The sequence below is a fragment of the Callionymus lyra genome, chromosome 11 (assembly GCF_982586985.1).
Source record: "Callionymus lyra chromosome 11, fCalLyr1.hap1.1, whole genome shotgun sequence".
Lineage (NCBI taxonomy): Eukaryota > Metazoa > Chordata > Actinopteri > Syngnathiformes > Callionymidae > Callionymus > Callionymus lyra.
The window spans coordinates 9996724-10012747 of record NC_141828.1 but is presented as its reverse complement, the minus strand read 5'-3'; the positions used below and the strand labels follow the sequence as shown (position 1 = coordinate 10012747).

The 16024-nt window shown below is 37.3% G+C and overlaps 1 protein-coding gene across 1 annotated transcript in view; it reads right to left on the bottom strand.

Annotated features, from left to right (window-relative positions):
• adgra1b (adhesion G protein-coupled receptor A1b) overlaps positions 1–16024 on the bottom strand; it is a 243757-nt gene that overhangs the window by 22194 nt on the left and 205539 nt on the right. Inside the window, exon 16 of the mRNA XM_087803267.1 lies at positions 4657–4780. Within this exon, the coding sequence (XP_087659393.1) occupies positions 4657–4780 (124 nt within the window). The remainder of the gene's footprint in view (positions 1–4656; positions 4781–16024) is intronic.

Sequence of the window (16024 nt, the reverse complement as noted above, 5' to 3'; positions counted from 1 at the left end):
CGTGCCTGGTATGTTAACATAACATATTAAGAGTTATTCAGATAACTATAGCATAAATAACATGCTAAGAAGTTTACCAAACCATCCGTGTAACTCCAAATAACTAAAATCCAATGAAATCTTCATCCTCTGTTTCACTTTTAAACAACTCCGCCAACTCCGGAGGTAGAAGATGCGGCGCTTCCTCTTCTGAAATGATCAACACAGGCCTAGAGCGCCCTCTTGCGGTTTAGTGTGAAAATAACACGTGAAATGATATACCGGTAATAATGTGTTAATAATTTCACACATAAGTCGTTCCAGAGTATAAGTCGCATCCCCGGCCAAACTATGAAAAAAAGTGCGACTTATGGTCCAGAAAATACGGTATATATATATATACCTTCCCAGAGAGAGGCGTCCATGAGGGTATTATAAAAAGGTGACTTGGCCACCTCAACTTGCTTCTCTTGATAGAGCTGACCAGTGGTTCTATAAGATTTTTTAAAAATTCAAGGACTAGTTTAGTAGATCTGGTAGATTCAGTTCATAAAATGACTTTTTCAAGCCATTAGGCTGAAGGTAGTCGAGAAAAAATACATGCTTTTGCTCCTCAATTTAAGGTTCTACTTGTGGCAAATCAATCTTTTCGGTACTCCTGACAGACCACCCACCGCTCCCAACACTTGTGGGGGCTTGAAACATCTGTACTTTAGAGAAAACCTGCTTCAGAGGACCAGTTTATTTAATAGCTGGACTTTAAAATGCGATGGTAAGGGGTTGAGTGGGGTGAAAACTAACGGAAACAAGGTCACGCTGTTCCCTCCGACTGATGGGGATCCAAAGGCAAAAGTGTCTTCAAATTGTGACAAAGTGAGTCGTGTCAGGAGATAAGATAGAAGCAGAGATAGCGGATGACTTTGAACGCGGCGCTGTGACAGCGTCACGACGGGTGGAGCGCAGAGGCGGCGCAGGACTGAAGAGTGGCGTGCAGATAAAGAGCGTGAAGATGAGTCTAAGATGCAGATGGGGAGATAAAGGGGTACAAATCAAGGTTTTCGCGTGTGTTGAAGAAGTGCTCGTAAGAACTGTCAAATGCTTCCAACTTTCTCAGAAGTTTCTTCCGTCATGCGGGGAAGGCGGGCTTGTACTTGTGCGTCCTCCTGGGAGGAGATGGGGAGGAACATCTGTGAGAGCCGTGGGGCAGAGGATGAAGAGCCGTGTGCTGGTGTGCGCTCGACAACTCGTCCTCCAATCAGAAAGTGGGTCTAGTGGGCGCAATCACATGTCTACTAGCATTAACCTGGATCTGGGAAAAAAAAAAAAAACACCTTGAAGCTTGAGTGACTTGAGAGATGCTGGGGTTAAAGTTAAAAGAGGAAAGAAAAGATGAAACAAAACGTTGTCGTTTTGTATGTGAAGCTTGATAAATACTGGGAGAGGATCGAAGAGTTGATTTGTTAGCTTGTTTCGAAGTGTCCTGACAACGTGCAAAACACAGAAGTAATGATACTTTTTAAGTTAAAAAAACAGATCGATATAAACTAGAGAAGCACTGGGAAAGTACATATCTCTGACAAGGAGATTGTTTCACAAGATTATATGAACAAATGTCTTTGAACTGGGTGGATGCAGACTGCCCTAACCCCCGACACCACTGGTATACTTAGCTTTTCCTTTAAATCTTTTCTAAGACCAAAAAAGGTTTTGAATAGCCTTTAAAAATGCATTTTGTCTGCACTGTCACTGTCTGTTTTGTGATGCAATTGTATTCTGCCTTTTATAAAGTCAAGTTTTCTGATTTTTTTTCTCTTTTTACACTTTATATATAGTTTAGCAGCAGCAGTTCGAAGCCATACAAGTGAATGACAAAGCCTCTTCAAATCATTTAAATCTCGTCCCATCATCAACATTTTACTCTCAACCAGAACATTTTGAGGTATTTTGTTAACAGACCTACAGAGAAACAAATTGAACAGACAAATACAAAAAACCTTGACAGCGGTATAATATTGATATTATTCCACACATATGAAAATGAATAATTTAAAGCAAGTCTGTAAAATAAAGAGCTATGACAAGATATTTTCTCTGATGTTATTACATTATTAAGGCATTCATGCATCTAACAGCTTTTGTATTTTTCCCAATGATAAATGTTTATGACAAAATATTTAAACAGAATAATATGGTTTTAATTTGGTAACATGCTCAAATGAGAACTTTTTATTTAGGTAATAGGATTTTCTTTATTGTGATTCACTCAGATCTGTTTTTCTCTTATATTATAAAGATAAAATAGTAACTTTACTTCTTCCTACTTCTTTTTTTTTTCAAACTACAAACTTCTTTTTTTATTATTATTTTATATTTCTTACTTTTTCATGTTAACATAAATACATACTGTATATACATATAAATACATAAATACGTATTTTATACATGTTCAATATCAAATAAATTGGTATCTTAAAATACCTCTTTAAATACAATTGAATTGAATCACTCGTTACATTTTTCTTGATGTTAAATTCATCTTACATACTGTTTTATTTACAGATACTCATACTTATTATTTGATTCTAAAAGTATAAATCAAAGAAATAAACATCTGATGCATCATTGAAGACTCATAAATCAATTGGACAACAACCGAAGTCGACTGGTTCCACAAGACAAGAGGTCCAGGTGATCTACACAGATAGAGAACACGGCGTTGATCGAACACTCGAACACAAATAATGCAGTGGGCGTCTTCTCCACCACACTCTGCTGATGTCAGCAGATGCTGAGCGGATAATTCAGGAACTGTCAGTAGGTAAAATAAATAAATAAATAAAGCACTACAACACTTTCCGACCGCGTCAGGGAGCATCTATTTATTTCCCGCTCCGTGTCAGCTCTTAACTCAAAGCGGACTTCTGTCGATCTGTTGCCTAAATCTACACACAGCTCAAATCTCATGTCTTGGTTTCATCCCAGTGATCTGCACAGACAGATGCTCGGATGATCTGGGAAAATATTTATTCAGTCACAATAGCTGGCAGATTTGAAGTCTGTGATTCTTCTATGTTGTGTTGACGAAGAGATGTTTGCAACACTGCATTATGGGCTTTTTAAATGATCATCAATCTTTTATAAGACAAAGCACATGGTTGAAACAACCTTCCTGATTCAATAATTGCTGGTTAGAATTCCCACACAATTCTTTTTTGTCAATTTTCTTACAAAAAAAATCTTCGAAACCTTCCTGGATCTAGATGGGTGTCCAGAATACTAACACTGCATTATGGGCTTTTTAAATCATCATCAATATTTTATAAAACAAAGCACATGGTTGAAACAACCTTCCTGATTCAATAATTGCTGGTTAGAATTCACACACAACTGTTTTTGTCGATTCTCTTCACAAAAAATTCTTCAAAACCTTCCTGGATCCAGATGGGTGTCCAGAATAATAACACTGCATTATGGGCTTTTTAAATCATCATCAATCTTTTATAAAACAAAGCACATGGTTGAAACAACCTTCCTGATTCAATAATTGTTGGTTAGAATTCACACGCAATGTTTTTTGTTGATTCTCTTCACAAAAAATTCTTCAAAACCTTCCTGGATCCAGATGGGTGTCCAGAATACTAACACTGCATTATGGGCTTTTTAAATCATCATCAATCTTCTATAAAACAAAGCACATGGTTGAAACAACCTTCCTGATTCAATAATTATTGGTTAGAATTCACATGCAATGTTTTTTGTCGATTCTCTTCACAAAAAATTCTTCAAAACCTTCCTGGATCCAGACGTTGACAAAGAGATGCTTGCAACATTGCATTATGGGCTTTTTAAATGAACATAATCAATCAAAACTTTTGTCGAAAAGTTTAGTTTAGTTTTTGTTTTTTTTAATTTCATCCAAGGAGTCAAGCACCGACTTATATCTTGGTCAATCGTTATAGAGTAATGTTGATTTTTCAATGTTAAATACAATTCAAGCAAGAGTATTTTATTTTGAAAATTGACTGGATCTATTTTTCTTTTTATAAACCGATTACCTAGAACCTCTGTGTATTCTAAAGGAAGGTAAATGCTCATTTACACTTGTAGTACGCTTCTGTGTCATTGAAAATGAGGGGTTCTGAGCAGGGCCGGGTGTAGACAGGCATGTATGAGGGGGCAGCCACAAATCTTGAGGGGGCATTGTGCTGTTACTTACTTACTTACATGTAAGTTTGAGGGGGCAAAACATTTATTTGAGGGGGCCAGGCCACCTCTTGCCCCTGCCTAAACCCGGCCCTGGTTCTGAGGCAGGAGGAGGCCCCGGGGCATACCCACGACAACAACCAAGAGAGATAACATCTCGCTCAAAAACTCGACAGGCACCTGAACTTTGGATTCAGGAAGAAACTGGACTGGAAAAGACGTTTTCATTATAAAAAAAAAAAGATGATACAAACCTGGGTGAGGCGAAGCAAACACAGTGGTCAAATAAATTGCATGACACATTCAGGTCTCTTCACTTTCCCACAATCAGGCTAAAGCGTGAAAGACACCTTCAAGCCGGGTCATCGCAGGTCCTGGTACCAGCGCTCCGGTGTTTGACACCGCCACAGACACACATAATCACTCTTCTGACAGGCCGCGAGAGCACGACGGATGGAAACGGAATGCACTTACTGCTTGACAGATGATGGGGTATTTGATTCGATTGATGCCGCCGGCAAACACAGCGAAGGTCAGAGCCGTGTGGAAGCAGAAGTTGAGGAGCATATGCCATCCCTTCCGACTGATGCGGATCGCACTGCCGACAACAAAAAAAAAAGAAGGTTGGAGTTGTTAAAAGGTACACGGCGTCGGGTTTAATCACCGATGCTCTTTAATTCAGGTTTCAGGGATCGTTAACCAAGACATAAAAACAAGATTTTAACAAGCATTTATTTCTGTTTCACTTCCTGCTGCCTTTGCTATAAACAGATAGAAAACAAATAAATACACAAGAGAATGCAATATCTACAATATTCCAGGAATGAAAACCTTATTGATTATCGATTAAATGAAGGTAATTATGTAGTTTTAGCTATTAATTGAAAGAATAATACATCAAAGAGCACTTTGAGAGGGCATACCTCTGCCAAGAGGATCATTTCATCAAACAAAGCATATGGTTATATCAGTAAAACAACCTTCAAAATTCAATAATTGTTGAATTAGAATTCACACACAATGTTTTTGTCGGTCTCACGAAACAAATTCTTCAAAACCTTCCTGGATCCAGATAGTGAGAGAGTGAAACCCATTTTTATCCAGTGTAAGTTGAGATCAATTGATTCTTGAAGTTGTAATTTAAATATGTTCAGAACCTTTAACGCTATTTTTCAGAGAAACCCATTAGCAAACCTAAATAACAGGATAAGACACTTATTTTTTTGGTGAAAAAGGACAAGAAAAAGACACGGCAACAAAAAATAATAGATTTTAAAGTGACTCTTGTGATGGAGAGATTGTTGAATTAGAGTTAAATGACAGTAAAATCTGCTAAAATAAACAGAAAAGGAACGGGAAAAATAACAAATAAAAGTGATTGGAAGCACAACAAAGAACTTTTTGAGCGTACTGTGATGATGAGCTTCTCAATAAGAGGCAAAATAACCACATTTCTGCTCCGTCTCGCTCGTTCCCAGAATAAACAGTCTGAACATCGCAGACATGTCACCAGCGGCAGCCACTCAACAGCCTGATCCGAGACAGAAATCCTTTTCCACTCCCGAAGCAACTTTGATTCATTTGAGTAATTATTAAGTTGATGTGAGCGCCCTTGAACTGCAGGTTGTCCCGGCCGATATGTTCCGTCTCCCTTTTGAATTAAGCTAGCAGCAACAATTTAGAGTTAAATGAGGCTGAATCGTTTCTGTGCGCAACTTAATGGAAAGATACTTTTTAGAAGTCGAGAGCGCCATAAAGAAAAAATGTCTGAGGTTGTTGATTTCCCGAAATAGAACAAGATTCTATGGGGAGAGGCGGGGGACACCCTGGACAGGACACAAGTCCGTCACAGGGGACACAAAGACAGACAACCATTCACACACACACTCATATCTACGGACAATTTCCCCAATTTTCTAATCAACCTCTGTATGTTTTTGGACTGTGGGAGGAAACCGGAGTGCCGGGAGTAAACCCACACAACATGGGGAGAACATACAAACTCCACACAGAAAGGTCACAAGTTGGCAAGTTGACCTGGAAGCGAACCGGCAACCTTCTTGCTGTGAGGTGCTAAACACTGCGCAACCATGCGCCTGAAAGACAAATAAAATCCTTCAAAAGATCCATGGATCCAGCTGGTAATCCAACAAAATTGATTAATCTGTTTCTTATCCTGGCATTTTATGTCTATTTTTGAGCTTTTTTGCTACTAGGAATCATGTCCTACTTCGTAGAGGAACTTAAACTGGGTTTAAAAAAACAACTTGGATCTTAACAAACAATCTTACACCAAAGAAGATAGTGTTTATTAACCATTTTTGCACTTTTAAACTCCTGCCAGAAACAAAGTTAGAGGATAAAACACAAGACAAGAAAAAACAAATACAATAACACAAAGCTGAGTTCATGTTCTGGTCCTGGAGGCAGCCAGCAAGTAACAACAGCAAACACACATGCAGAGATTAGGATGAATAAAAGTGCATCCGGTAACACGTTTTCTTAGCTGCTTGAAGAAGAGAGGATTCAGAGTAAGACTTTATTCAGTTGTGATAAGGTTGTTTACGCTGTTGATTTTAGCTCGTATCTTTAAGACTTAGGCGACACTGAGACTCTGGGAACTCCAGTTTAATTTGAAAACGTTCAGAGGTACATTTATAATTCTAAATTGTCTAAAAGTTTCAGTGAACCCTCTGGGTTTCACTACGTAAATAAAGCCTAATAATAATAATAATTGATAATTGTAACGTTCCGGTTAAAAGGGGACAATAAACCAGGACATGGTTACATCATTGGTCTTTTCTTTCTTACTTGTATGTTTTCTGCACAATGTGAAGTCAGATATATCCACTGAAGCGAGACCGTCTGTTACTCTGTGTGAGGATTTTTTTAAAATTCAATCTCAAACTGTGAACTAAAGTTTCATATACTTAAAAATGTATTGCATCCAATTCGTCTCACTTCCTGCTAGAACTATCTTTACTAGAAACCAGTCCCAAAACCGCAAAAGTTTGTGTTATACAACTTTAATGAAAAATGTTTTTCCATGGTAAAAGGTCAGATTTCTGTTCTGTCAGCATTATTTTGGGGCTTAATTTTGTCAAACGGTAACAGTCCCTGAGTTGCCTTCTATCGGTATAAATTTGGTGTGAAATGCTTCGCCAGGCGGGTTTCGATGCATAGCAAGAGTGCATGAGTCTATTTTGAGATACATCTTGAACGTTTCTACTTAAGACAAAACATTTTCATCAGCGAAATTAACCCCATAACTGAAATCTAGCACCTAAATCCTTGTTTTTCTTTCCTTTTTATCCGGTTGCCACCAGAGCTGGTGCCGCTATGGTATGGAATATCGCTACCCATCACTATTTTAGACTGAATACATACAGGCTGTGTCCCGAATTCTCTGAGTGCACTGGTTTACAGTACACGTTAAGACAGTGCATGTACTTACCCAGTGCTCAAAATTCAACAGAGTAGTACTGTCTCAAATCAAACACTGCCGCTACACACTTGTGATGACTCAACAATTTCCTCTTCTACTACTTTTTAACACCGTTTTAAACCGGCCATCGTAACCCTATTGCCGACACTTGACAGCACTTTTCAAGCAAGAAGACATACTTTTAGGAAAGGGTGGCGCCACCTAATGTCAGGAAGGTGCCTAAAACTAGCCATAGCTTGTCTTTTAGAAAACCTCTTCTTGACCAGCATGAAAGCAAAGTATTTGATTTAAAGTTTCCATGTTTCCATTCTGAACTGGTATCGTTCAACGAGTCAATTCCAACTTGTTCAGGGGGTCCCTTGTCTCTCACCCCGAGTAGCTGGGATGGTCTCCAGCCTCTGGGTCCAATTAGGAAGAAGTGAAAGAAAATACATTCTTTTCACTCTTTTTTTAAGTGATACAGAGAGAAGCATGCGGCTCTTAAAACCAGACTCATCCCAAGGAAGGCTTTCAAAAGTACTGACAACAAAAGTCACTTTTTCAAAGAGTGTGTTGTGATCAAGAGGTCAGGGCTCGCGCTCGCTTCATGACAGATATTGCAGCATTAAAGAAGAGAAGTATTATTTTAATCCCTTTGTGTCAGAAATGCTATCTTTACTCCGGAACGATGGGCCGCGGGCGAAGGGCTTTCAGAGATTTGAGTCGTGGAAAGGGATCAGCGCACACTTCCAACACATGTGCGCACAAAGAGGAGTTAGTGCTGGAGCGCTGATGAAATCAAATGAGATCGTTTCCAGCCGGCTGGTCCGACCCAAGTTTCTCATGATGCGAAAAAGTTGCCTCGAAATGTGGCTTTATGAAGGAGCGACCGGTTGTGTAGCCGCGAGCGAAGCACTTAACACACATTATCAATTTCCAAACCAGCTATTGGGGAATTGGCTAAATAGGTCAAGTAATGTAAAGCCTTCGCTCTCACATATTCATGACAACAATGTGCCTGTCGGGGAATTCCTTTTCATGTCGGGATTGAATAACGGAAGAGAAATACAGTAGAGCCACAAAAGATGAAGGCATCATCGGAACTGAAGAGAGAATTTAGAATAAATTTAAATTAATTTATTGTACATGTCACATTTCAGCCTATATACGTAACCCCCTAAGGATCAGCTATTTATTATTTACAAATTAGAAACCATCTCTCCATATTCAAATAGACCAATCATTTATCGTTATTATAAAATAAAATACAATTTATTTTATAGTCAGTTAATGGAATATTTTTGAATACATAAAATAGAAATAATACAAAGATTAAAAAAATTACATGAAATTAAACAACAAATACAGAAAGAAAGAGTTAAAGCAAAATAAAAGTGATAATTTAAATGTATATAAATATATATAGTATATATTGTATTATTGTTTATATTGTACTTTGGTGTATTACATTATCTTTGAATAAATAACCTAGAAAAAATAAATATATATACATTTAAGTAAAGTAAAATTTTATAAGCAAGAAAAATGTATAATGAATCTAAATAAAATAAATAGATTTTTTTTTTGAGTGCAAATATTTATGTAGAAAAATAAAATCTAATATTAATGATGAAATAAGTTTCAAATGAAAAAAAATATATAGTCTAAACAAGAGAAACAATAAAAGTAAAATAATATAATTGGACGATTTTTTTTTTTTCAAACAAATAATCAAATTTATTATTAATTAAATAAATAAACAATACATTCATGAAAACATATAAAGAGACCATTTTTTTTTTAATTTTGTGAGACTTTCAGGTCCATGACAAGTAATTTTAAAACCTTTTTGACCAAATCATCGCCAGTCATTCATTTAAGGGACACAAACAAACTGATATACGACTTCGCTCTGAAAAAAAAATCATCTTCATGTAAAATAACTTCTTGAGCATCATCTGTGTTTTTCAGCCACGTTTGGATTCGAGCTCAACGCCAGCAGCTCTGCGTGTGTTTGTGAAAGTGTGAGAGAGCTCGGAGCTAAACAGATGGCCGAAGCAAGTCCAACACTTTTTCTTTTTTTTCCCTGCATTGATCCTCAGTTATACACCTTCATAGTGCAGTCGTCTAATTTATCATCTATGTGTCCATTTCAAGTCACTTTTAAAAAAAATCGAATAATCCACGCGCTGAAGCCCCGCCATGGAAAAGCAGGACGGCACGTGAGTCTACTGTAGATGAAGCGGCGGCTCAGCTGCTGAGCTATGAGGCGTGTCTGGAACTGCGCTGAGGAAGAGGAGGGGGTTCTGGGAGTCGCTGCAGATACAGTCCAAGCGCTGAACTCCAGTACAGCAGCAGGGGCCATAAATCAGACTCCCGGGTCTCCCAGGGAGAAGGTTTTCATAGGCTCTGCTCTGGGGTTTCTTCTGGGTCAAGTACATTAACCCGGCAACCCCTCCACACCCCCCCACACCCCTCCATGTCCCAGAATGTGCAGGAATAAAAGTGTCCGCTTCCCGCATCCCGGGCTATCACCCAGCCGACCGTAACTGCCAATAAAAGTCTGGACGGTGTAAAATGATACATTGCGCGTCGAGGAACTTCAGTCCAGCAGTTTCATCATCGGAAGAGCAAACTGAGCGCGAAGGATCTTTAACGTGGAGTGGACTCGGAACATGCGTCGATGTCTTTCGTCACTTGTTTTAATGATTGATATGCTAACGGCTAGCTCGCTAAGACGGCGGCGCAATAATTAGCAGAAGCAGTAAAAATGGACGATACCTTAAGGTCCATTCAGTTCTGGGAAAATTAAGTAAAGAAAAGGATACATTTTGGTAAATTTAAAGGGCAACAAATGTGTTAAATATAATTAAATAGATGTCGGACTCTATCGTACTCGTCAGACTATGTCTGTTTTTTTCTCATTTCATTGAAATATTTACATTAGGAAATGATCTTAAGCCCCGCCCACTGAAAACGTTTTGCTTTTCTGGAGATAAAATCCTGTTATGATAGCCACACCCACTCTGCTTGGATTGGTCAAGCATCAAAGTTTGTCTTTACACGTTATTATCAATCCCAGAGGTCTCCACCTTCAAGGGACTCGTTGCATAAACAAAGCGGGGTGTGATTACAGCTGACTGGAGGAGGGGCAAAGACCATTATCTCTCTCTTGCGTATTTCTTCATGAATACATCACTATAGAGGATCCATACAACTTCATATACAAACTAAAAGCGATCATTACTTTATTTAATATTTTGCTTGATTGATTGCAGTTGCACGTTGCCCTCCCAGCTACCCCGGTGTCAGACACTTGACCAGCTTACCAAGGACACACATAAAGAAAAAGAACCATTTGTTCACACAATCACAAGCACTGATTATTTACAATCATCAATAAACTGTATGGTTTATGACTGTGGAAGGAAACCAGTGGGCGAAGCCATGTGAACACATTGAAAAAGTAAATACACACAAAAAAATAATGATCCAAGAGCGGGGCCAAGTGACAATCAAACCTACAACCTTCTAACAAGATTGATTAAATTGAAATTATTAACAAAATGATAATGAATGTGTTACACGTGTAATGCCGGACTAAAGGTTTCATTAAACAGTGGATGAGGTTCCATGATGCACTGTTTAAAATGATCAGGGTCCAGTAGGTGGCGCTCTTATTTTAAAATATTGGGAAAGGTTACATTGAATTAGTCAGAATCATGGCTTTCCAAGCAGATAGAGACTCATATTGTATCGTGAAACATCATCAACCGTTTCATGAAACCTCATCAACTTCCTGTCAGTGTCTTTAAATAAAATAAGTAAAAATAAATATACATGAAATATAGATAAAAGAATGTTTCTTGGAGAGTTTGAAGTAGACAAAATAACAATACAATAAGCTACAAACTAGTTTTTAGTTAACTTAACTATTGGCGCCACTGTCAACTCTTTAGTCTGGGATTTGAACTACCCACCAGACTGCTCACTGCAAATAAAAAACCCTGAAAGCTGACACTGTGTATCCTCATCCGTCTTTTTCGGGGCCTTGGAAAGGAAGTATCTCTTCACATTAATGGCCTGGCAGAAGTTCTGATTCAGCTCTCAAGCAGCCCATCACTGCAGATAAAACACCTCAACGATTCCATACATCATTGAATCACCCATGAGATTCATTTTGAGCTGCCGGATGGATGAAACAAAAAAAGTTTAGCAAAGACAATGTCACGCAGTTGTGTAAGGACAAGAATGAGAGCGGTCCACTTGAGGATGGAAGTGGAATTACATAATGTAAGTTTATTGATAAACTAAAAATACATGTTTTTTTTTACCAAAGACATGGACAACAAATTCAGGAGAGAAACTATTAATTTAAAATAATTTCAAAATGTGTTTATTAACAAATCTCCAATATTTTACAGTTATTTTTTACTCTTTCATTTAAAATAAAAGTTTAAATTCTTACATTTAAGTTGGTAACCGTGCCAGTCTCGCAGTTTGACATCGACACTACTGGACTATTGCACAAACACTAACTGGATTTTGTGATCATTTCATATCTAGAAAAACCTTTTTTATGTAAACTTTGATTTGTCAAAACTCAACATTATTATCCAAAGTCTTTGCATTAACAGCTTTTATGGCGCTATGTAGATATCAAGCAATTCCAAACGTAAAGGAAATCCATCTTCTCAGTTTCTTTAAGTGACATCATAGACATCCAATTAAAAAAACCAGGAACCAAGATCTTAAGCTGGCAAATCATCAATCAATTTAATATGATTTAAACAAATATATATTCAATTATATTTACACATGTTGAAGTTGAGTTCATTTTGTAAAGTGAAGGAACATTTTACATGAATGCTAGCTTAGCTAATTGCTAACACTGCTATCTGAGGTGAAATTCGGAATCTGAACACATTAAGAACATTTTTACAGCTGAAAAAGTTACATTTTTTATATAAATAATGCATTGTTTTTCAAATAGACAGCATATATACACAGGGTGTTAAAGATCACTGTAACTGCTATGTGAACAAGGAAAATATAAATGCGGCCTTAAGTTTGTTTTGAAGAAATACATATTTAGAATGACTATCAGCCAATTATGATGTTGTATAAAAGTTCCTTTTTTACCTTAATGCTTGTTTGTTGGGAATATTAGAATAAAAAAAAAACGTTTCACAGCTGAAGAGGAAACAAACGGGGAGAACACAATAAAAAGAAAGCTTAATGAAAAATCACAATCGAAACTAATTACAAATCCCTGGGTCGTACTGATTTCGGCACAGTTTGGCGCTCGAACTAATGACTATGATGAGCTGTAAAAAAAAAAAAAATCTTGAGAAGGAACAACATGAAGAACGTGTGACATGTACAGTAGAAGTGAGAAACGTTGCAGGATCAGATCGTGGAACACACTTCCTCACACCCTGTCCAATTACACTAACACACAGCTCTTAATGTTTCACGGTTGATCCTCTCAGTCGGCTGGAGTGACGCGACACGACTCGAGTGTTGCTAAACAGAGACGCGCTGTTGGTGGGCGGGCGCCGCGAGCGAGGTGTGGAAGAGGTGGTGTTAATGAGGGGGCCATTCAAAGCCGCCCCCCCCAGGGCGACATATTTGATGGAGGACGTGGACATATGTGGGACTGAGAGACTTGAGATGTGAGGCGATGTTAACTGGTATTTCCAGAGGACATTTGAGTAACTGAATATATTAGAAAGCTCTCGCTGCTTGAATCTATAGTACACTCTTTCTTTCCGGGCGAGCCCAAGAACTCAAAGTACCTAAATGGAAACCCTTAGAGAGGAAACAATCTGTATGACTCTAAAAACGACACAATCTTTTCCCCCTTTTTTCATTATTATGACGTTTTATATTATTCTAGATATGCTAACTGTTTTAACACCCCTTTTATCTTGGGTTTACATATAGTCATAAAATATTTTCTATTGTAATTATTCAAAATTTCTCAATTGTTTTTTTTTACCCATTTTTCACCAAACAAAATATTTACTTCAAAACTAATCTCTTGACATGTTGTTTCTTTCAACTTTTAATATTATTTATGTTGTGGTTGATAACGTTGTTGTTGCTAGTGTTTTGACTATGTCGTTTTGACGCCTTATGACTGTAATTTTTTATTTTTAAATATTATTTATGTTGTGGTTGATGTTAACGTTGTTGTTTTGTTGTTGTCTGTCGACGTCAGTGCGTAAAAGTGGAGTCTTTACGTCCATCTCTCTTGTTCTGCGCTCGTGACTACATGGAAATTGACATAAAATTTAATAAAATCACAACCTTTGCAATATAGTAATACATTTTTTAAACACCTCAATTATAGATCACTTTTCTCTCTTGAATGAGTCATTCTGAGTATAAACAAATGGAATCATAATAAGATCTACTGGGATAAAATCCATCTCTACAACCATACTGGTTGTCATGTTCCGTAAAGTTGTCAATCTGTGATCGTGTGTCTCGCAGTCGTATAGTCTCGTTCTGTCTGTTAGCTGTGCGGCACAGTTTGCTACGCTTGCTTGCCATGACTGGCGGCTCAGTATATACACGGAAGTAAGATTAACTTATGAGCTACTCAAATGCGAGTGATCCAGGCAGACGCTCGTCTCTTTCAACCCCTTTTGCTAAAGCAAAATATTGTAAATACTTTTCATCTCGTCTCAGTTGTTTTTTTTTTGTGTGTTTTTATAAGATGGCGGAACTTCCAACCAAGTGTAAACCTGTCCGTCTTCGCCCTAATGCTAATGGGCTAAGTTGTTAGCGTTTGTGGTTTTCACAGTGAAGTTGATGGGAGAGAGCTGCAAACCGCGGTGTCTACATGTCTACTGAAACCTGGAAAAGGATTATAAGGAAGAAACACAAAAACTTGGGGGAACTTTTACCTGTTAAGATAAAGTTAATGTTCTATGGACTTTTTTTCTGTGAAGATTCCAGCGAGGGTTACTTGGTTATTATTTATTCCATAAATAGTGTTACTTATTCCATAAATAGTGTTACTTATTTCATAAATAGTGTTACCTGTTTCATAAATAGTGTAACTTATTCTATAAATAGTGTTACTTATTTAATAAATAGTGTTACTTATTTCATAAATAGTGTTACTTATTGCATAAATAGTGTTACTTATCCCATAAATAGTGTTAATTATTTCATAAATAGTGTTACTTATTTCATAAATAGTGTAACTTATTCCATAAATAGTGTTACTTATTTCATAAATAGTGTTACTTATTTCATAAATTTAGTTACTTATTTCATAAATTGTGTTACTTATTTCATAAATAGTGTTACTTATTTCATAAATTGTGTTACTTATTTTATAAATAGTGTTACTTATTCCACAAAAAGGGTTACTTATTTTATAAATAGTGTTACTTGTTTCATAAATTGTGTTACTTATTTCATAAATAGTGTAACTTATTCCATAAATAATGTTACTTATTTCATAAATACTGTTACTTATTTCATAAATAGTGTTACTTTTTCATAAATAGCGTTACTATTTAAATAGTTTAATAACTTATTTTCTGACATTTTTCCTGTGAAGAACCCAGAGAGGGTTTTTAATATTTGGTTATGTGTGTCTTTCTGGAAAACAATAAATGTTTACATTTAGGAAAGTCAAACTTTTTCCGTTATAAACTGACCCCGGGAAAAGATACGTGGCCTTCACAGGAAAAAAAGTTTGGGGACCCCTGTTCTACGGGGTAAGTAATGAATAAATCTACATTGTTAAAATGATGTAAATTTTTCAAGGGGTTGATTAACTTGTGGAAATTGTTAATGACATGCTATACTAATGTATACAATAATACTTTCTGTATGACAACAATTTACTGTAAGTAGTTGTGTGTATTAAGATGTAGAGTCGCACAAATAAGGGAAAAGGAAATAATGAATTCATAAGTTCCATTTAAATGCAAAAAAAAAGGGCAACTTGCTGCTCCAAACCAGACATCATGTCATAAATATAAAGCTTCACTTTTGCTGCTGCTCTGACATCATTACTCGTCTCCGCCGGTTCCATCCTTCTCCGCCCCCCCCCACCCCCCCCTCATCCACTTCCTCCACTCCACCTCCTCCTCACAGATCCTCATCTTCCATGATTCAATCTTTGAATGAACCCCGGGGAAATGATCCGCCGACACCATAAATAGATAAATACGAGTCGAAATCACACGTAAAAAAAAAACAACAAATCTGCAGGAAATAGATGAGCCAGGATCGTGAAGGATGAAGGTTTATATGTATGTAACGCTGTTTTTTTCTATCGGGGAGCTACAGCCCTAATGCCACATGAGCGGCGGAGACGAGCGGCCGTGATGAAATGACACGCTGCGATAAACCACGCCGTCTATAACGGCATCCCCTCGGCAAGAGGAGGCA